Below are 23003 nucleotides of genomic sequence, written 5' to 3' on the forward strand. Positions count from 1 at the left end.
ACTATTAGTAAAAAAATCTATTACCACTTTACCAATAGTAGTTGATGTGATATTATAAATAGATTTGATCCATTGGATTAAGAAAGGAAAAAGTACGAAATACCCCCCGAACTATCGCGGTCGTCCGAATTACCCCCTAAACCACAAAACCGGACATTCTTCACCCTCAACTATGCAAACCGGACGAATTACCCCCCTCGACCAAATCCGCGGTGGTTTTGGTCTACGTGGTGTACACGTGACAGTCCAGTCAGTATTCTATTTATTAAAAAAAATGTGGGACCCATCTGTCATACTCCTCTTCCATTCTTCCTCTCTCTCTCTCTTCTCTCTCACTCTCGATGATCCCGTCGAGGTTGTCGTTGAGATCAATGGCGGTGGTAGCGCCGCCGTTGCGTGAGCAGCACGAGGACAACACAAACGATCTCCATAATGACGACCACCGCCTGGAGCCTCCTCTGCAGGTCGCCGTGCTTGGCAACGTTGGCGAGCAGCGCCACCGACGTGGTGATCGACGAGCCGATGGCCACGATGGCCTCCTCGTCGAGCGGCATGACGAGCACCAGCACCGCCAGGACGTTGTTGAGCAGGACCGACGACGCCGACGAGTCACTCGACTCACTCGCCGCGGCGAACGACAAATGCAACAAACAACTCTTGCATCTGAAATCAACAGGATTGGTGAACGTCTGAATGACAAAGTTAAATCAGTACACAAAACTCAGTACAAAGTTAAATCAGTACACAATACGGACGCTCTCTGGCCACCACAGGTGGTGGCTGCCGTCGCTTCCATCCAGTGTATTCTAGTCGAACACGAACATCTCACCGTCGCCAGGAGAGGACACGCCGCCGCCGGCGATGCTTTCAGCTCCTCCCTGTCCACCGGGCTTGCTGTCTCCGGTGCCGGAGACGAGCAATATTGCGGCGCAGGGAGGGGTGATGCGGGAAGGCGGCGAGGAGGGAGGTTGTTGGCGACGCACCATGCCTGGATGACGCGGCGGAGGGCATGGTTGGGGACAAGGTCGTCGGTGCGAAGGTCACCTTTGGTAACTGGGCACGTCGACGATGCCGTCTCCGCCGTCTTCCCCGCTCCGGCCTCGATGCCGGCCTAGGCTTCATGCGCGTATGCGTTGGGAGAGAGAGAGAGAAAGAGAGGCCTCATGCGCGTGCGGGCACGCCGTCGGGCGTTGGGAGAGAGAGATCGAGGCCTCTTGCCGACCTAGGTTTCATGCGCGTGCGTGCCGTCGGGCCGCTGGCGCCGGAGCCCGACGCTCTGGCAACCGCGTCGGCGAGACCGCCGTAGCCGCAGGGGGCGGCTGCTCGTCGTGGCCACAGCCGCCGCCGCCTCCGCGTAACCCTCGCCGCCGCCGCTCCGTGTTCCCCGCCTGTAGCCGCAGAGAGGAAGAGTGAGAGAGAGAGGAAGAATGGAAGAGGAGTATGACAGGTGGGTCCTATATTTTTTAACAAATAGAATACTGACTGTACTGCCACGTGTACGCTACGTAGATCAAAACCACCGTGAATTTAGTCAAGGGGGGTAATTCGTCCGGTTTGCATAGTTATGGGTGAAAAATATCAGGTTTTGTGGTTTAGGGGGATAATTCGGACGACCGCGATAGTTCAGGGAGGGTAATTCGTACTTTTTCCATTAAGAAAATATAACAGTCACGCATGGTAAACCAACTATCTTCAATAAGTGTGAGCATCCACGCAATTGCAAACACCAATTTGCCCTTAGATCATAAATAATTTGTCAATTTCATGACAAGGACTTAAACTATATAAAAATAATAAACTACTATTCTGTCCCATGAAAAACCAACTTTTATATACGAATTTAAACATAGTTGGGTTTTTTTTATGGAGGAAGCATGTATGTATAGAAAAACCACAAGTGCAAATTTATGTTCCATTATATGCTTATATCTCATTCTATAATTGCAGCAGAAAGTGCTATTTGTCCAGACATATTTCTATATTTCATACTAACAACGTTTATGTACTTTTTTTTGGTGTATGCGTGATAGAGAGGGAGGAATATAAGATGAGCTATAAGCATCATATTAGTTGGCTGCTGGTGTTAGATCAGTGGACATCGATCAGGGCCCATAACTTGATATCTCTTTCTTAAAGGAAAACGGTAGAGCTGATGTGGATATCTTAAAGATGTCAACGTGTGATGCAAGTATGCAATCTCCACACTCATAAAAAAGAAAAGAAAACTACAAGTGCACTGGTTGCTACACCAAACATGCTGCCAAAAATTGGAGAACAGCACTGCTAGCTGTAGGAGAAAAATGACTACCAAGACATTTGGTTTTCCAGGCTAGCTTGTCATTTGGAATGCTTATTTAAAATGAGGCTTGTCATTCCTTTTAGTGTGTTTGAGCGGTGGGAGAAAAAGATTGAGAAGATGTGTAGAACAAGGTGAACTATTAGCATAGCATATGATGAATTGCATATTAATTATTTCAAACTTAAAAAATTGATTAATATGATTTTTAAGAGCAATTTTCTTATAGAACCTTAAAAAACAAATAGTTTAGCAGTTTCAGGAAATGTGCGTGGAAAAAAACGAGAATGTTACGTTCTTCGTGTCGTTCAAACGATCATATCCTTAGACCACATTTGGTTGGATTAGGCTAATCCTTTGTTTGTCATGAGTCCTCTTTTTTAAATTTCTAAATGGTATGTTTGGTGCAAACACTTTTCACATATAATTATCTTAAAAAATTAAATATATATTTCAAATTTGCTGTAGTTATTATTTATTTAATCATACGTTAATGATTAACTAGCTAAGTCTAATGGCTATATCATTGATGTGGGTTTTAAGTGAGATGACCGTAGGTTTTTCAGCCGTGTAATGTGACGGTGATTTATTTGCACATGGTTCTAGTTTGATTCTAGTTTCTAGGGATGGCAACGGGTCGGGTCGGGCACGGGTAGAGCAAAACCATGCCCGACCCCATGCCCGTCGTCGCCCGCCCAAACCCTACCCACTAGTGTTAGCGGGCAAAACTCTGTGCCCATACCCATGCCCGACGGGCACGGGTATACTCGGCGGGTACCCAATGGATCTCACATGAATAATAACTCGAAAGATATATAATTTAACAAAGAGAAATAAAATCAACAATTTACCAAATTATGAGTTATCAACAATAATTTGAATTACATCACAACCTATTATTAGTTAGTATCACAAATGAACCATGAGAAAGGGTATAAGAATTAAGAGATAAGTCGAAATTAGCTAATACATATGTATCGGGTCGGGCATGGGTTACCCACAAGTAAAAAATGAAACCCGGTTGTTGCCCATGATGCCTACGGGTCTCGGACGGGCGTACCCACGAGTAAAAAATCACACCCACGCTCGTGCCCATTGGGTCGGGTATCCGCTACCCGAACCCATGGGCAAAATTGCCATTCCTACTAGTCCCAATCCATTTTTCCGTGTGCTTCAAACATCCAACATCTAGGATTAATAAGCGCCCTTTAAACAAAGAAATTAAAGCCAAAACTAAAGCGAAAGCGCGTCGCTTTGCTTTGTCATGTCGGGAAACTCGGCTCCGGTTCCATCCTTGACCCTGACGACTTTTGAAACGATGGTGGACCAGTTCCCACCAAAGACGAGGCCCCGATTCCGCAAGGCGCCGGCAACTCAACCCCAGCCAGATCTCTCTCATTCTCTCCCGCTTGGCTAATCGAGAAAGCGACGCACCGACGCCGCACTACCCACAGCACAAACCAAACGTTTCCTTCTCCTGCATGGCAAGTCGCTGATCACAACTACGCATCGCCATGTGTCCCCCGTCCCCGATCAGCCTGCGACTTCCGCTGCGGGCCGCACGCGCGGGAGGAGGCGGCGTACGAGCCGAGGGCGAGGAAAACGCGGCACGCGGGCGCGGGCGCACGCGCATGCGCTTGGCTCGAGCTGGGAAAAAAAGCTTTGGGCCGCTCCGACCGCCACGGCGTCCGTCCGTGCTCGCGGCTCGCGGCGTACGTAGTCAAAGCCAGCGTGCGTGGGTGCGTGACTGCGTATAGGGGCCACGACCCGCTGCGGCCGCGCCCATCCCGCCAGTTCAGTCACCAACCCACCAAACCCCACCGCGACCGCGACTCCGACGTCTCCGCCACGGGCCAAAGTCGAAAAATCGAGGGGACTTTCCCATCTCCATCCCGCGGCGGGCGCACGGGTTGGTCGGTTGGTCCGTCCGTGGCGTGGACTCGAAGCCGCCTCGTCTTCCTCCTCCTCCTCCTCCCCCCTCCGGCAGTGGCCCAGGAGGGCGCCCGCGGCTACTGCTGCTTCCGCTCAAAGCTTCAAGTTCCCGTGCGCTTCTGCTTCCCCACTACCTCCCGCTGGTCTCGGTGCCCACTGCGCAGCGCGGTGCTTCATCTCCCTCTCGCTCCGGGGCTGGCTGCAGCCACAAGCTAGCGGCAGCGGAGGACTCGCTTCCGACGAGCTCGGTGTGGTGTGGAGGTGGTGTCTGGCTTGGCTGGTTGGTTTGCTGGTGAGTGGCTCGGGCATTGAGGCTATTTCTCTGTTCGAATTGCATTGCGGAGGTGGGGGAGCGGGGATGGTGGCCGGCTCGGTTCTCGAATCGGCTGCCGCCTGGGTTGACAAGATTTTGGAGCGGAATTTGGGGGCGGTTGCTTTTTGCTTGTAAGATTGCTGGTGTTTCTTCGTCGTCCCTGATCTCGCTTGTGTGGTTTCCCGCTCCAGATTCGTTGGAGGATGGGGGGGTTTCGGTGCGGTGATCTGCGCATTGATGTGGAGTTAGTGGATGAGTGGCGTCATTTTCCGCCATCTCAAAAGAGGGTTGTCGGTGGGAGTTCGTGTGATGCCGTGATGGGGCGTTGACGCTAGATTCGCGGCTCCAATTTCGTGAAACTTTCGCGGAATTCGAGTTTTTTTTCGTATTTAGCTGTGTTTTTCTTTCCTTTATTTTTTCTAAACCTTTTTCGTGATCTCTCTAGCGTTGTGGCTGGATTTACCGTTGCTTAATTCTGACCGCGTGATTAGTGGATGGAACTGTTTCCTCCACTTGGGAAGACCTTGCAATTGGAGCTCGGCTCCTTTACGGTTTCCTGATGATTTCCCCGGATAACAGTGATGTAATTATGTTGTCTTCTTCTTTTGCTATACTCTTTTGCTGTGATTTCGCCCTCACTTTCTCTATTTCAAGAAATTAGCTTCGCTGATTGGTGCACTGCTAAACTCGGTTTTCCCTTTTAGATAAGGAAATGGTTTATATCTCCAGCCTCTGCCATGCTAAACTTGGTTTACTCGTTTACTTGCTAGGTTGATTTGACAATAGTTACTTGGTTCGGTAGGAGCTTCTAATTTCTGAATATGGGGCATTGAATTGGACACACATATGCCACATCATAGCAATTCCAAGGCATGATGCGGTTTTGGTGCTTGTTATCTTGTAGTAATACCAAGAGAGTTCCTGTGGTTGGAAGAGTCTGTAGCCAACGATTCTGTTTGTGTATCATTTAGGACTGGCTATGATATAAGCACGACTTGTAGAATAGCACCATGGATGTGTATAAACATTACCTTTACCTTGTAGTAGAGTGTACCATGTGCACCATTAATGCAATCAACATCAAACATTTCATTCGCTAATTACCATTAATGGGCATGCTTCTTCTTGTTTGACAGGACGTAAAGCACATTCCTATTTGGGTTGCGTTGCTTCTTTAGGTCAGAGGACACTCCAAACTGCCGCAAAGTTTCACTGATACAGCTCTTTGTCTTCATAAAGGGATTATCATACACCTTAACACTTTAATAGATCAGGATGACAGTTGAGCTGGAATTGATTTAACTTGCTTGCTTGGATGGTTTGTGTTCTGAATTTGGAATTTCATGGTTATGGATACTTTAGGATGAACACATATTGATTTTAGACATCAGACCAACTTGCTAAAACAGTTCTGAGTGATGAAGAAATGGCACGGTGGTTTTGTCATAGTATCTTTGTTCATTATATTGATGCTAAGATATGTTATATTGGATAGTCCACTTGCTGAAAAATCTCTTCAGTATGTCTTCCAACAGAATAACACAACCCCACTACATTGGCTGGATGTTCCAAACCCGCCTGCAGTTCAGAATCCACAGAACATCTCTCAAGTAATATCAACTGAATTGTTAGCTTCAAACCTTTCCATAACAAGAAATTTCTCCGATAGAGAACTGCAGTCATTGCATTCTTGGAATCATTTAAAAGACCTAGTAAGTCATGCGCACATCTTACCAGATGGAGTAGAAGCAATCAAGGAAGCTGGAGTAGCATGGAGGGAGCTAAATGCAGCCCTTGAATACGATGAATCTGCTGTTTCTGTCAATGGTAGCACTCATCAAAAAAGTAAAGAGAAGCAATGCCCATATTCCATTCGAAGAATGAATGCTACAAGATCAGGTGATAGATTTGTCTTAAAGATTCCTTGTGGACTGATTCAGGGCTCTTCAATAACTATTATCGGTACTCCTGGTGGTCTTCTTGGTAGTTTTAAGATAGAATTAACTGGGGCTACTGTACCTGGTGAACCAGACCCTCCAATTGTGCTTCATTACAATGTCCGTCTTCTTGGTGATAAACTTACAGAAGATCCTGTAATAGTCCAAAATACATGGACTATAGCTGACGACTGGGGTTCTGAAGATCGTTGCCCATCTCCTGGTTCAGATGCTAAGGACATTGCAAAAGGTACATTTGTTTCAGTTGCCTGTCTCTTCCTATGGACATGATATCCATCGATTGTATCATATGATCTTGCCCTACAATTGGATACATAAAATACCTTGATAAAGTACCGTACCTAGTTTTTATGATTGCCTACATGGTAAAAAGTATGCCCTCTTCATGTATTGTACCTGCAAACATTATTTGTGTGAAGCTTTTGATATTGCTATATAATTCTATTTTTCATCACTTTTAGCCCTTAAGATTTGTTCAAAAAAATCGATTGGTGTCTTGGCAAATAGTTCATTCGCCTCTTGATCTTGAGCTTGACATAGATACATCGTGTTCTATTGTTTTACAGTGGATGAGTTAGAAAAATGCGGTAGCATGGTGGGCAATGATCAAAAACAAGCATGGGCCACTAAGTTAAAGTCCAATGTTTCAAGCATACAACCTGCCTGGAAAAAGAACACAGAACCTAAGAAATATTTTCCCTTCAGACAAGGATATCTTGCTATAGCAATTCTTCGTGTTGGAGCACATGGGATCCATATGACTGTAGATGGGAAACATGTCACTTCATTTGCCTTTCGGGAGGTGAGTCTTTTTTAGGCAATCTAGTATGTTTTATATCTTGAAATATTTTGTAGGCATTTTTTTCTGAGTGTGCAAAAATATTTGTTCTTCCATAGTTCATACACACAAAGAATTGAAACTCATTTTATTCTCCTCAGCTCTCTTATGTCAAAATATGTTTGGATTGCTATTTTTCTTACTAATGTATTCTTTTACCAGGATTTGGAGCCTGGATTTGTTGGTGAAGTAAGAATTGCAGGAGATATTAAATTGTTGTCTGTGATAGCAAGTGGTTTGCCTACAACAGAGGACTTTGAACATGTGACTGACTTAGAAATTTTGAAGGCTCCACCAGTTCCCATGGACAAACCCCTGGATCTTTTTATTGGGATCTTTTCTACAGCTAACAATTTCAAGCGCAGAATGGCAGTTCGCAGAACTTGGATGCAGTATGATGCTGTCCGCTCAGGAAAGGCTGCAGTTCGATTCTTTGTTGGCCTGGTAAGCATGAAACTATGACAGAATAGCATATTATAGGGTGATTCACTGGTTTATACCTGAAAGCATTGGCTGATTTTAACTTTCTATGGTTATATGCCTAGAGGCTGATGTGTTGGAATATAATTACCACCTATAACCTATTTTAGCATATCATGCCCTGTGTTGATTGTACTCCCCACATGTAAATATTTAGTTGCTCGTTAATTTCACTCTAAATTTGTGTATTGCTACCTATCAGTAGAATGTACCGATGTATCATGACTATTGTCTCGAACAATACTGTAAAAAAAATTCATTTTTACTCTTATTGTTCCCTTTTTTTGCCGGCACCAGTTGTGCTAGTTTGAATTAGGGTACCCTTCTTCAGAGTTAACACATCTACCCCTTTTCCTGCCATTGTTAAAAGCATAAAAATGAGGTGGTGAATGAGGAACTTTGGAATGAAGCACGAACATATGGAGACATCCAATTGATGCCCTTTGTTGATTATTATAGCCTGATTCTATGGAAGACTATAGCCATCTGCATCTATGGGGTATGTAGTTACTTTTTTTTTGTATGTATTTTTTGAAATATTTTGCATCTAATTCAGCTTAAATTTTTCCTCTTAGACAAACGTCTTGTCAGCCAAGTATGTGATGAAAACAGATGATGATGCTTTTGTCCGTGTGGATGAGATACTTTTATCTTTAGATCGCGTGAACATCAGTCATGGGTTACTGTACGGTCGTGTCAATTCTGATTCTCAGCCTCATCGAGACCCATATAGCAAGTGGTACATAACCCCAGAGGTAGTTGATTTAATCCTAATTTGACATTTAAGTTATTGTGTGCACCATCATTTTGAAACATGTAGAAATCTTCTGTTTGACCATTGTATATTGCTAATATTATGACATAGTAGATGCCTAGGAACTGATTTGTTAGTAATTGGGCACATTCAACAGGCTTAGCGATAAATCCTTTACCATTTTTATTTTGCGATGAAATAACTCTACTACTCTACTTATATAGGAATGGCCTGAGGAGAGTTATCCTCCATGGGCACATGGTCCGGGATACATTGTATCACAAGACATAGCAAAAGAAGTTTACAGGAAACACAAGAGAGGAGAACTTAAGGTAATACCAGATTTCCCTAAAATTTCTTCTCACTGCTGATATGCAGCAGTTGCACGCAGTTACTGTGGTTTCCGCTAATGGCACAGCCATAATGGAATATTCTAAGCTTACTAGTGCTGGTTTCTGTTTATATGCTCTTGGCATCCTCAAATTTGATTCCTACTATCCGGACGTTGTATTGCAGATGTTCAAACTAGAAGATGTCGCAATGGGAATATGGATCAATGAGATGAAGAAGGATGGGTTGGATGTAAAGTATGAAAATGATGGGAGGATTTTGGTCGAAGGCTGTGAGGAAGGATATGTGGTTGCACATTACCAGGAGCCAAGGGACATGATGTGCCTATGGGACAAATTTCTGAAAACAAAACGAGGAACATGTTGCAAGGAGTAACGGGGGAGTAACAGGACTAATCCGACCATATATTTTGATGGCTACTGTATAGCCATGGCCTGCTGACACCAACGACAAGCTCGGCACAACGCCACAACCCCATGCAAGAGGAGCAGGCAACAAAGTTTTAACCTTGCTTATTTTTGGTGGTTGCAGAATCAATAGGCAACGAAGTTTTGAATATCATTCACAGTCATTTTTGTCCGCGGGGAAAGAGATTGAAGTCTCACCACCATATTTTGTAGAAGATGTAGGTTTCCTATTTGGGCATATAGGTAGGGAGGTGTTGCTTAGTTGCTTGCAGTGTGGCTTCTTGTAACATATCTTTCTAGAAAAACGTAGGATACACCGGCAATTACACTTTTAGGGTAGATGCAGAGGCAGTATTACCATTCTTTTCCTAGGAATGCATCCTGTATCTGATGTAAAGCTATTTGACAACTACTCATTGTACAATCCACTTCCTATCCACGGCATACCTGAACTTTTTCTTTGTCACGTTGCCTGTGCAAATCTTCTCTGTGCTGTTCTCTGAAGGCATTTGATGTAGCAATCACACTTTATAATTCTATATCCAAGTCTTGCAGATGATGAAAATACATGGAACATACAAGAATAAGGAGGCATTTGTCTTTTTAACTTTGTTCTAGGTCAAACATTTTTAACTTTGAGCATCATTTTTTATGAAATTCATAAAGTTTAATAACATGTGAACTTTATACATTTCTCATGGTGAATCTTAAAAAGATCTTATCATATTGAACCATATAAATTTCTAGACATTGATGGTCAGAAACTCAGAATTAAGAATATTTGACTGAGGAGATGCACATACCAGATATCAGATATGCACACGGCAATCAAATTACATCCGGCTGCTGCACACGGTTATTTTCTCTCCCTTTTTTTAAGATAATGGATAGTCCGGCATTTGCTTCAAAAGAAGCTACAACTACTTGTTACAACATCCATAACTGAATCAAAAGCAAATGGCAATCTTAGATGCACACGGTTATAAATAAGAAAGGAAAACCTAATGCTGATGGAATGATGGATAGACAGACGGATTAAATACTATTAAAAGGCTACGGCACACTGGTGATATTTTTGTTTAGGGTTCACGTGCGGCGGCTATGCAGCCAACGCCATGGCGCGCGTTGGGGGAGCACGAGAAAGAGGATGACGCACATCGGACCAACCACGAGTGGTTAGTTACAATTCATCCCCTTCCGGTGACCACTGAATAAAAGGTAGTTGAAGACATAGGTGTTGGGGAGCCTTTTCTCTATATAGGTTCTTTTATCGAAACCTCCGTCCTACCCCCCACCTCGCACACCACCATCTTTTAACCTCATGACTTTGGCGGTGCCACTGCCATCTTGTTGCTCACTACTGATTCGAAAGGGCTATCGTGTGAATGTTCACATGACTAAGGCGCGTGAACACCTACACTTTTCTTTTCTGCATCACGTGGTTTTCATTTTTTAGTAGGTTTATACACTCAAAGCAGCTTATATGTCTAATTCGGATTCAAGTATTTTTTTATATTAAAGTTTCTCTATATATGTACAAACTTTTCTAAAATAGTTTTTTTTTAGTCTTGGGCTAGGCACATCTGAACCGGAGTGAAAATGTTTGCGTGCTTGGCTAGTGAATATTCGACCATTTACCATTAGACCATTGCACGGTCCAACACTTCCCCATATATCTCTATGGGAATCCCCCACCTCCCCTCTCCAACCAAGGGACCCGATCACTCGAACCCCGAACCTTATAGGAAAAAGCTCTATTAGAGTTTCTAGACGAGGCAATATTATCTCTCATTGGGATGGAAATAAATTGCTCCCCTATTGAGTGAAGCGGGAACATGGGTGTTCCCCTATCCAAACGTCTCCATGTACTTGTGGAGCCTTGAGTAAGCATACATGTGCACATTCATTTGTTCTATATAGTCCACAACTTCACATAAAAAAATCCCACCTACGTTGAACTGTCTTGTAACTAAAACCCTAAATCACAATTTCACACGGTAGAGAGAGATGATTCCAAGTTGCACCGCCATCGTCACCTACATGTCGCACCACTATTACCACCCGACGCCTCGTCGGGTTTGCGGTGTGAGGTCGCATCATCCCTAACACATCCATGTCATGTGCTTGTGTCGTGCCGCCATCACCACCTAAACCCTGTGCTAAATATGGTGACTAGTGATAGGTGAGATCTTCTGTAGTAGGCACCCCCTTCTGCTCTCTTTCTTTCCTAGCTGCTACTACATCGGCACGTGACGAAGGCATCCTAGGCAACCACTGATGAGAGCTGGTCATGGGTTGGTATTAACCGCAGATCGAGTTGTTGTTTCTTTAGGGCATGTTTTGCATGACTCTAGCTCCCAGATCCAATTTTTCTAGAGCTAGAGATGATCCAAACGATCTAGATCTAAATAAAACTGGAGTGGAGTGGGCTGAAGTCTTCCCAAAAAATAAACTAAAGGGTGGAGCTAGGTTATGATCGCTCCACTGCTTCACTTCCAACCGAATGACAATGCTAGTATGCTACCCTTCTTTTCTCATCGAATTTACGGGGAAAATGCCATCGCGACCCTTCCAACCACTAACAAGATTTCAGAATTTGCCACCGATTACGCATTGTTTTTAGGGTTTGCCACCCAATCCATGCTATTTTCAGAATTTACCATCGGGATGCGAATTTTCTTTGTTCCGTGCCACTCTATCCACAATCGTTAGTCATGACGTCAGTGTCCGTCTGCCTGGCGACACCGCCGTCCATCCGCCATCGCCCACGTTAGCCGCGCCATCGTCCATCTGTCGGCGCCACCATCGTCGTTGTCCGTCATCAGCCATGCTGTAGTCCGTGAGCCATCGTCTCCTATCATGTTGACCCACATGATGACAATGATAACAAATGAAAACATCAACTTAATGCAAGAGCTCACCGCCCAAGATTGTTGCTTCGTTCCTTGGGGACTGGTGCTATGAGGAGCAGAAGTACGGGGACAACGCTGGGATTGACGGGGTGTCGTCGCCGATGACGTTGAGGCGGTACTACAAGGAGCAGGGCAATGTCATGCCTGGCGAGGACTTCCTCGAGCTCGACGTAGTGGTAGAACTGGAGTAGCGGTGGCGTCGTGGGACATCTTCGCAACGACGCCTCCATCATGGTATTGCTATCGGCCCCGCGCTTTGCATCGAGTTTAGCCTGGAGTTCTCCGAGCCTCGGCGAACGGATGGCCAACGACACGACGGATGGCAAACGACAATGATGGCTTGGCCAACGATGCAACATATTCAGTGACAAATTCTAAATGTTCTCTACCATACCACCATCGAGATAATTAACTATTTACTGCTATAAATGTGGTGTTTCAAAATTTATTATACACATGGAGGACTCCGTATGTTATAGACATACAAATAACGAATGGTTAACCATTACGTTGTTTGGTTCGGTAAAATTCAGCCCGCACCCGATTCCAGCGCAAACAGATCCAGTTCCCGTTGTTTGTTTGAGACGCTCCGTAATTGGATACCATGGAACCCATTACGGGCCCAGTTCAGAGGCGATACCGCTTGATCAGGAGCGATAAGCGTTAACGATACGGAGAGGCAACACGAGAAAGAATCAAGCGTCGCCTCCGCCTCTCCCCTCGACCCACGTGTGAGAACCAAACAAAATCTAAGTTTACCGTAATCTGATTACAATCACAGTGCTATCTGATGTCCTTACCGTTTACGTTTGCAATCTCCAACCAAACAGCACCTAAAAGTGGTAAATTCTCCTCTCCTGCCCGTGACCCCACGAGGGTGGGTCCCACCTGTCAGTGACCCCCCGCCCCCCCACATTTCCTCTCCCTTTTACGTCCCGCGTGAACCCGTCCTGTCCTCCTCCCCTCTACCGCGCGAGTCCGACTCCTTTCTCGAGGGCGTTGGCACTTAGCAGGCGGCGGCTGCTGCTGCGGCGGCGCAGGGCGGCGGCGGTGCAGAGCGGCGGCGCACGGCTGAGGCGGCGGCGTAGTCGGCGCTCTCCTTCCCTGCTTCTTCCCTCCTTTTTCCTCCCAACCCCGACTCCCGGCGACCGAGGGCTGCAGCTGAGGGCGGCGCGCGGAGGCGGAGGCGGCGGGCGCACGGCTGCGGAGGCTGCTGAGGACGAGCGCGACAACGGAGGCTGCGCGCGGCGGAGGCTGACGGCGGTGAAAGGTTGGTTTTCCCGAATCCCTAATGTATAGTGTGTATATATATTTTACAGAAACCAAACCCTAAATATTCCCTCATATGTTGAGTTCTATTCCGGTTCATTTATGTACGGATGATTGTATATTTTGGTTGATTGCTTGGTATTAAGCAATGGAAACTTGGGTAACTTTCAGATCTGAAATTTACCCCTTAGGTGTGTCAAATTTCAGATTTAAGCACTAGGGACGTTGAGCATTTTGTTTCACTGGCCAAGTCCGATGTCCATAATTTCAGTTCGCATTTTAGAAGTCATTGAGAAATTCCAGATTTAAGCACTGCGACCATGAGCTATTTTAGTTTGCATTTGAGGAGCCGTTGAGCAATCTGTATCATCTGAGAACTAGTGCCTATCTCTAGTAATTTTTTTCATGAATTTAGAGAACTTTTAGGTCCGGTTTTCATGGGTTTTCACTTATTTGTTGGTTTTCATGGGATATTTCCCCTATTTAGAATGTATCATCTATTTTAGCCATGTAGAGAACATGCCAAATTGCATTGAGTCTTATCTCAGTTGTTCAACCTATGATTTATGTTAGTATTGAGAAAAGATTTGTGTGAGTGAGTGGATTAAAGGCATGGATCAAAATGTGCCATCAAAGGGTGTTAAAATGCCCATGGCCTCAGCTTATTGGAATGACTACAACACAAGAGTTGTGTGAGATTTTTGGTGATCAAGTAGTTGCGGCTGATTGTTCAAATACCCATTTATCCAATCCTTGGTACGGCCAAGTCATTGAGCAATTTGCCGCAAGAACATGTTTTGAGGACTAGGTTTCAAATTAAGAACAAATGGGATAAACTTAGGACTTAATACAACAGTTGGAAGTAGTTGAAATCACAAATAGGTTTGGGATGGGATGACACAAAGCAGACAGTCAAGGCTACTGCAGAACTATCATTGAGAGAGATCCTTCGGTGTATGGAAGATGAAGTGGCGGGTTCTCCTCAAGATGCTTAGCTTTCCAATGTGGAAACAAAAGATAGTTGTGGCGGCAACAATGGCATTGCACAATTTCTGGATCTAGGGTTTGTTATGCACAACATTGCATTGTAGCTGCTTTAAAGCCTTCTTTCCTATGGTGTGAATTTAAAGAAAGTAGTATGATGTTGTCATGATACTTGATGTTATGTGGTCATTAAGTTTTGTGAAAGGTGGTGGCTTTAGGCCTATTGAGATCCAGAGCGGTGGTTGAAGAGGTGTGGAGTAACAGGATCTCAGTAACCTTTGTGTGTATGAGGGTATCAGAGGCATTAGTTTACTAGCTGTCTCCAATTGCGCCTCCATCTCTCTGTTTTTTTCTTCTTACTAGAAAAAATACCTGTGCGTTGCAACGGGTGAAGGTTCTTTTAATTATTATTATACGGTTTAGCTAAGGTGAACGACCTTAAAAACGAACGACCTTAAAAACCGACTCAAACACATATATGTATTTCCAAAAGCGAGTGAATTTAAAAACCGACTCAAACATGGATGACGTACCAAAATGCCGGGAAAAACATCTTCAATTTTTATAATAGTAGAGATATAAATAATGTGCAAAAAGCAATGATGCCGAGATTTGTTACGTTACCTATTAACATGTTCCATTCTAATTGATTATTACAGCAAACATATAATGTTGGTTCATTGAACCAACTTCTTAGGCAAAACAACTCATAGGTACATGAAGAGTCCGATAGGATGACACTCTATTCATTAATTACTGAGGTGAATGTGTATATGCTACATCAAATTGATTTGAATATAACTTGTATGTAGATCCCACACAATGAAAAGATGTTGGTTCCATGGCCATTTCCCCATAATTACACAACCTTGTATGCTTAGTATGATGGAGTATTATTTAAACTGTGTTTTGAACCATCAATAAGAAATGTCCATGCAAAGCTTGATTTATAAGATAGGCTACTGTTTTTTAGAGCACTGGTACATGTAGTAAACAATTCTACTAAACTCCTACAAACAAAATTCTCAACTGTTTGATTTAACTAGATGTGAGTTACAGGAGATCTAGATTTACTCACAGCATGCCACATCATTGTTTGTAAGAGTTTTGTAAGATAAAATTTGGATGTATAGCCTTTTCCTTTTTTATTTTGTGCTGCTAATAATCCTTTTTTGTGTTTTATTTGCTACAGGCACATGCTCATTTATCTAGACTGTATCTTGGTTATAACCCCTTCCTCAAAGCATTTATCCAGGACTTCCCTAAGCTTATCAAGACTGATCTATCTGTTCCTACAGAGGAGGTCCATTTGCAGCTATCATTTGTATGGATAAGACAACTACTTCTGATCTTGTTTTGGACAACGACAACATTGGGAGTAATGCTGGTTCTGCACAGGAGCCTCTTACTACCAATGGTAAGACTAGTGGGGTCAGAAATAGATACAAACAAACTGTTAAAAGGGGAAGGAAAGGCTCCCAAATATCACCAAGTAAAACATATCCCCTGAGATCTTCACATAGTAATGTCAGGGTGCTTCGCTCTGCCTCAAAAAAGAAGAATGAGACACCTATTGTGCCCACAAATGATAATACTGCTGTTCAACGAGTTGCGAAGAAAAGGAAAAGAAGCAAACCCTTGAGACCTGCACCTAGCAGGGTGCTTCGCTCTACCTCGGAAAAGAAGAATAAGGCACATAATGAGCTTCTAAATGATGGTGCTGGTGTTCAACCAGCCGAAAAGAAAAGAAAGGTAGGCAGACCCCCAAAAGGAGGAACTCCCAAGGACGATTACCTCATGATCCGAAAGCGAGTTAGATATGTTTTGAATCGAATGAACTATGAACAAAGTTTAATTCAAGCCTATGCCAGTGAAGGTTGGAAAGGTCAAAGGTTTGTGATCGTTAAACAATTAATTTTTCTTCACATACTCTTACCATTTTTTATCATATTGGTTAACTGCAGCCATCTTCTTACACTGGTTTTTAATCCTATAAATATTTAGCTTGGAAAAAATAAGACCTGAGAAGGAGCTTGAACGAGCCAAGGTGGAAATTCTGCGATGCAAGTCAAGAATACGGGAAGCTTTTCGGAATTTGGATTCCCTCCTATCTGAGGGAAAGCTGGATGAATCTATGTTTGATTCTGCTGGAGAAATATCTAGTGAAGATGTAAGCCATCCCATTTTGTTCTTGAAATCTCCTCACTTCATGTATTGTCACCTTAATTCAGATTCATCTTGGTTGCAGATTTTCTGTGCTGCATGTGGTTCAAAGGATGTTACATTAAAAAATGACATAATTCTTTGTGATGGAATCTGCGACAGAGGGTTCCACCAGTATTGTTTAAACCCTCCTTTGCTTGCTGAAGATAGTAATACCCATTACATTTTCCTTTATATATTGAAAGCTTTATTAGCTTGTGTTGTTATTTACCTGATCAAATGTGTTTTTTTAGTTCCACAGGGGGATGAAGGATGGCTTTGCCCTGCATGTGATTGCAAAATTGACTGCATAGATGTATTAAATGAACTCCAAGGGGTCAAACTCTCTATCCATGACTCTTGGGAGGTAAAACCTATAAACTATCCTGTTAGTAGTAATGCACTATCAATCTTATGTTGTCTTCAACATAAATGAGAGCACATAACTTCATCTATTCTTTGCAGAAAGTTTTTCCTGAGGCAGCATCCTTTTTGAATGGTTCTAAGCAAATTGATGCGTCCGATCTTCCATCAGATGATTCAGCAGACAATGATTATGACCCTACTTTGGCTCAAGGGCACAAGGTGGATGAAGAAAAATCTTCTGGAGAAGATGGTGGTGAAGGATTAGATTCTGATGACTCATCTTCTGAGGATTCTGAATCTTCTGAGAAGGAAAAGTCTAAAACTTCACAGAATGGAAGGACAGTTGATGATCTTGGTTTGCCTTCTGAGGATTCAGAGGATGGTGACTTTGATCCAGCAGGTCCAGATTCCGACAAAGAACAAAATGATGAATCAAACTCAGATCAGTCAGATGAATCAGATTTTACATCTGACTCTGATGATTTTTGTGCTGAGATTGCTAAATCCTGTGGTCAGGATGAAATCTCAGGCCCTTCATCATCACAAATCAGAACAGTCGATCGCACCGATGGAAGTGGTTTTGATGGTGAGCCTAATGCAGAAAATTCGAATCTTGCATTTATGGAGACAGAGCTAGAGCAAGACATGGTGCTACCAATTTCTAGTAAACGACAAGTTGAACGTTTGGATTACAAAAAACTGTATAATGTATGTATCCTCATCCTGTTTCTTCTATACTGTGAATTGGTTTTCTCTTACCAATGTTTGATTAGTTACTACTTTCAAATCTTTCTTTCTGCTGTTTAATGAAAAACAATCTCCTAGTATAGGAAATAAATGTAATTGAATAAGAAAAGACATACCAAGCAAACAATTAGGGGGACAAATATATGGCTCATAAGTCATAATACTACATGTACGCTCTTGTAAAAAGAGCACTACATGTACCACCTCACATAGGTTAGGTCATAAACTGTGCAGCATCTTTTAGTATGGTTGCTTCCTTTTTGTGAACCATGCTTTGCTACCAAAGTGGTTTTTAAGTTATGCTATGCTAACATGCTGATAAAATACTTTGGTGCATTAATGGTGTTAACCTGGTGCATCTTTGATGTATATCTAAACAAGACATTATGTGCATGCCTGGATGTGTATTTACCCATTTGTGCATCTTCGGAATTAGATATATTACTCGCTTCGCTCTCTTTAAAGGGGCAATTGCTTATTTGACCTCGTTTTGAATTGTAATTGCCGATTTGACCCTACTTTTTGAACTTTGCTTATTTGACCCTCATTTTCGAGTACGAAGCTCTGGTCTGACCCTATTCCGTTTGTGTGAGGTGACGGTGTTAATTTTGGGGTAAATAGTCCATTTTGCCCTTGCTTATTTGGCCCTGTTATATCTTGTTTGTTTGCTTGTTTGACCTAAAGTTTGGATAATATAAAAAAAAATCTCTTTCCCCGGCGGCGGCGGCGGCGGCGCACCCGCGGAGGAAGACGGAGGCCGGCGCGCGCTGGGGGGGAGAGAGCGGCGCCCTGTGCTCTTCGCCACAGCGTCGTCGTCGTCGTTGCCGACCGGTGGCGGCGCGCGCAGAAGAAGATTGAGGCCGATGCGCGCGGGGAGGGAGGGAGCGGCTCCCTGTGATCTTCGCCGTGGCGTCGTCGTTGTCGTTGTTGCTGACCCGGCGGCGGTGCGCGCGCGGAGGAAGACAGAAGCCGGCACGCAGACGGAGGGAGGAAGGCGCTGGAGCTCGCCGGCGTGCGGAGGGCGGGCGGCGGCATCACGCGCGCGGAGAAAGGAGGAGGCTGGCGCGCGTGGAGTGGTGACGGCGCGGCGCCGAAGCTCACCAGCTTGCGGGAGAGAGGCGCCGCCGCCGCCGGATCTGCGGCTCGTACACTCAACAGCCGCCGGATCCACCGCTTGCACACCACCACGGCCTGAGCTCCACCACCGTTGCTCCTCTTCCTCGTCATCGAGCTCACCGTCGCCGCCACGACAGCTCGGCGCCACCGCCCCCACAGCTCGGCGTCGCCGCCCCCACAGATCGGCGCCGCCCCGCGCCCCATCAGACCGCCGCCGCCCTCCACCTCCACAGCGGGCGCCGGCGGGGCTGTACATCACGCCGCTGCCGCCGCCTCCTCAGCTCGCCGCCGCCGCCCCCACAGATCGTTGCCGCCGCCCCCTCAGATCGGCGCCGACTCGGACCCCCTCAAAGCGCCGCCGCTGCCGCCCTCCACCACAACGAGTGGGCGCCGGCGGGGCAGTGCTTGACGCCGCCGCCGCCGCCCCCTCAGCTCGCCGCCACCGCCGCCCCCTTAGCTAGCCGCCGCCGCTGCACGCACGAGTGAGAGAGTGAGAGAGAGGTGAGACCGTGAGAGTCACGCACGATTGAGAGAGAGAGAGAGTCAAAATAGGGTTTGGAGGGTATTTTCGTCATTAGGAACTCTTGAAACATTTTCTTTTTAAAAAAAAATCGAACCCTAACGGAGTCATCAAAAGAGGGTCAGACGGAAGCTTCGTACTCGAAAAAGAGGGTCAAATAAGCAAAGTTCAAAAAGTAGGGCCAAATCGGCAATTACAGTTCAAAACAGGGTCAAATAAGCAATTGTCCCTTTAAAATATTAATGTAACACCTGTGCCTTGCTAATTTGCTATTGACTTAGTACCCAGCACATCAATGTGCCTTTGCTGCAGTCGCGCTGGTTCCTTTCGAGTTGAGATCTGCCTTAGCGCATTCCGAGCTTCACTGCAGGCCAGTTGGCACCAATACCAACATTCTCGGCCTACATCATACCCTAACTGAGAATAGTGATAGGCCTAAATCTCACACCAGGCATTGATGAACCAAATCCTATTTTATTTCTTCTCCAGTGTTTCTTTTCTAGTTGTAGCCAGAGCACAAGCCAACATTTCCAACGGAAGCATATTTGTTGATGCTGTTTTGTACTACCGTTTGCCAATGTTTATTGGCTTTACGCATGTAGCCCTTTAATGGGATTTACAATTACAATTAGTGATATTCAAACTGATGCATTCTTGATTAAGAAAACAATCAGAATCTAATGCTTGGACATTACTCACTTCACATTTTCATGTGGGGATCTACAGGAGGCTTATGGTAAAGCATCATCTGATTCAAGTGACGATGAAGAGTGGTATGGAAATAGTACACCCGAAAAAGGTAATTTAGAAGACAGTGAAACAGATTCGCTTGCTGAATCACCTCAGGGTGGAAAAGGATTCTCTAGAAGAGCACCAGTTAGGTACCATAATAATGAACATACTCCACAGAATGTAAGGCCCGGTGGTTCAGTAAGCGACCAGCAAACTGAAGTACTTTGCTCCAATAGCAATGGTAGCACAGCCAAAAACAGACATTTTGGTCCTGCAATTAATCAGGTATAAATATCAAATAATCAAATGTCTCATTATGTTAGACAATCTCCAGTCAACAAATAAGTGATGCTTTGGGAGCTGCATGGTCAAACTTTATGATTCTAACTATTGTTATCTCTAGGGATATTAGATCATGCATAATCTAAAGTGTAGGTTTGTCTCAAAAGTACTTTTGTAATATTATACTTTTATCATTCTTTATAAACATATCGTACAACAAAAACTAGCTGAATTCGTCATGCAATTACGTAGGACTAAATTAAAGTTTACTTTGAAGTATTGTTAGGTAGACAATCTACTTCAGAATTTGCATGGGAATCAAATTGCTTGTTTATTTTGTTTTATTCTGCATTCCAGTTATTCTTGTATTGTATTTGGTGTGAACTCTTCTAATATATTTCAATCCAAGTTTCAGATATTTATTAGTTGTATTTGACATGAATTATTTGTTATAATCTATAGAATTTTGTAATCTGGACCCTCAGGATTGTCAATATTGTAGATTCTTTTTTCCTTTTCTCCGATGATCTGGTAATATTTAGGCCTTGAGAAATAAGAATGAACATGGACTCCTTCCCAACTTGTTTTAATAAAATATGTAGTAGATTGGAGAAGTGAAAGTTAAGTTTTGAACACTGTCAATGCCTAAACCAACCTTTATTTGTCACTGGAGAGTATATTGCTTACATTACTAAATTGATCATTTTTTCATGCAGAAACTGAAGGCACATTTCAAGGAAGATCCATACCCTAGTCGTGCAACAAAAGAAAATCTGGCACAAGAGTTAGGCCTCACATTTAATCAGGTTTTAAAACAGTGATCTTTGTTCTTCCTCCCATGAGCACTTCGCAGGGCTGTCACTGTATCTCTCCTCCTTAATAGAGTTTCTGTTGACAGGTCACTAAATGGTTTTCCAGTACTCGTCATTACGCAAGAGTGGCAGCCACAAAAAAGGAGAACAACATTGAAAATCATACGGCTGAGAATAATAACAATACCAACACTGTTGATAGCATACAACTGAGAGGATCCAATGATATTGTTAGTGTAGATAGAAATGATATGGTCTCCGAGGAAAGGACAGGACAAAGTAATCTCAATGAAGGTACTCCATTAAGATCAGATACCAGCTGTGGGCAGAGTGTGGCTGTGACTCCTATGGTACACCCAGAAAACCAGGGCAATGATTCCTCAAGTAATGTTAGAACACCAAATGCTAAGTCTGCGGAGAAATTGATCCCTGGACTGGAAAATTCAGATGAGGCTAGGCGAAAGGCGGTACAACGGGAACTGAGAAAGATGAAGACTGGCAGGTGAAACTCCCTAGTGTTCGAGTTATTTGACCAGATGTGCAGAGAAGCAAGTTTTTGTATGCTGCCTAGATTGCTTTTAATCAGATGTGCAGAGAAGCAAAGATTTTTTTTCCTTCTTGTTTGTGGTCGCAAAAAAGCCTGATTGTTGTAGCTGCTATGTTTGTTCCCTTTGGCTGTCCATCCAGAATTTCTGATAAGATGACACTTGGAAGCACATCCTGCAGCACTCCAGTTACAGGAATGGGTTCAGTTGACTGTAACAGTTTAGCATAGTCCGTAGTGGACAGTAGCTGTGTTGTTTGTCGTGCCCTGTAGTCCTGTACTACCTTGAATTAGGACTGCTAAGTGAACCGATACAAGTACTTGTGACTGAAATCTATACCTCTTTTTTTCTTTCCACCTTGGGAATTTGTAGAACAAAACCGATGTCTGATGATATGCTATCTAGGAATAGCAACTGTTGTATTTTTGTTCCTGTTTAGGGAGATTTAGATTCTGATGAGCAGTTGGTTGGTAGCTAGCTTTTAAGAATTTGAAAAGGCTGGGTTTCCTAGTTTTTAGCTTCTACTTCTTTCGTTTCACAATGTAAAACTTTCTAGCATTGTCCACATTCATTTAGATGTTAATGAATCTAAACATAATGTTAATGAATTTAGACATTATGTCTAGATTCATTAACATATAAATGAATGTGGACAATGCTAGAAAGTCTAGATTCATTAATATCTAAATGAATGTGGACAATGCTAGAAAGTCTAGATTCATTAACATCTAAATGAATGTGAACAATGCTAGAAAGTCTAGATTCATTAACATCTAAATGAATGTGGACAATGCTAGAAAGTCTAGATTCATTAACACCTAAATGAATGTGGACAATGCTAGAAAGTCTTATATTGTGAAACGGAGGGAATACTTTATTTCATCAATTCTATAACTCTATAATCTCATAACTGGGTGATAATTTGAATTGTTTGGGAGCAGAAGATTCTTAGAGAGGATTCTTATGTTAAAGCTATCCTAAACAGGGTCTTCATTTCGTACTACACTAATACAGTATGCAACTAATTAATCGGCTTAATGCTCCATCGTTAAGGGACTGTTACATCCTCCTAAATGCCAAAAATTTTATCGATTTGGACCACTTTTTGCCAAAATGAATTTAAATACTAGTAGCAAAAAGTAGGTAAGTTAGCATTTGTCATTTGGGAGTCCATAGCAACAAATTTG

General features: G+C 43.7%; 2 protein-coding genes across 3 annotated transcripts; both read left to right on the forward strand.

Annotated features, from left to right (window-relative positions):
- Positions 1-4080: 4080 nt before the first annotated feature.
- Positions 4081-9795, forward strand: LOC4340564 (beta-1,3-galactosyltransferase GALT1). Its single transcript, XM_015788359.3, has 8 exons — positions 4081-4520; positions 5678-6728; positions 7066-7301; positions 7500-7781; positions 8188-8316; positions 8393-8572; positions 8796-8903; positions 9088-9795. Exons 2-8 carry the CDS (start codon positions 5960-5962, stop codon positions 9295-9297), a joined length of 1914 nt encoding a protein of 637 aa, XP_015643845.1. The 5' UTR covers positions 4081-4520; positions 5678-5959; the 3' UTR covers positions 9298-9795.
- A 3391-nt stretch (positions 9796-13186) lies between these two features.
- Positions 13187-22302, forward strand: LOC4340565 (homeobox protein HAZ1-like). Of its 2 annotated transcripts, none has more exons than NM_001402797.1 (9): positions 13187-13511; positions 15687-16386; positions 16499-16664; positions 16743-16866; positions 16951-17063; positions 17162-17770; positions 20172-20462; positions 21176-21265; positions 21358-22302. In NM_001402797.1, the coding sequence occupies exons 2-9, from the start codon at positions 15821-15823 to the stop codon at positions 21775-21777; spliced, it is 2379 nt and encodes a 792-aa protein (NP_001389726.1). In that variant the 5' UTR covers positions 13187-13511; positions 15687-15820; the 3' UTR covers positions 21778-22302. The 2 variants fall into 2 exon arrangements, with proteins under 2 accessions (NP_001389726.1, XP_025882115.1); XM_026026330.2 differs by having other exon boundaries at positions 13189-13511; positions 21343-22172.
- The last annotated feature ends 701 nt before the right edge of the window (positions 22303-23003 follow it).

Source organism: Oryza sativa, chromosome 6 (assembly GCF_034140825.1).
Source record: "Oryza sativa Japonica Group chromosome 6, ASM3414082v1".
Taxonomy (NCBI): domain Eukaryota; kingdom Viridiplantae; phylum Streptophyta; class Magnoliopsida; order Poales; family Poaceae; genus Oryza; species Oryza sativa.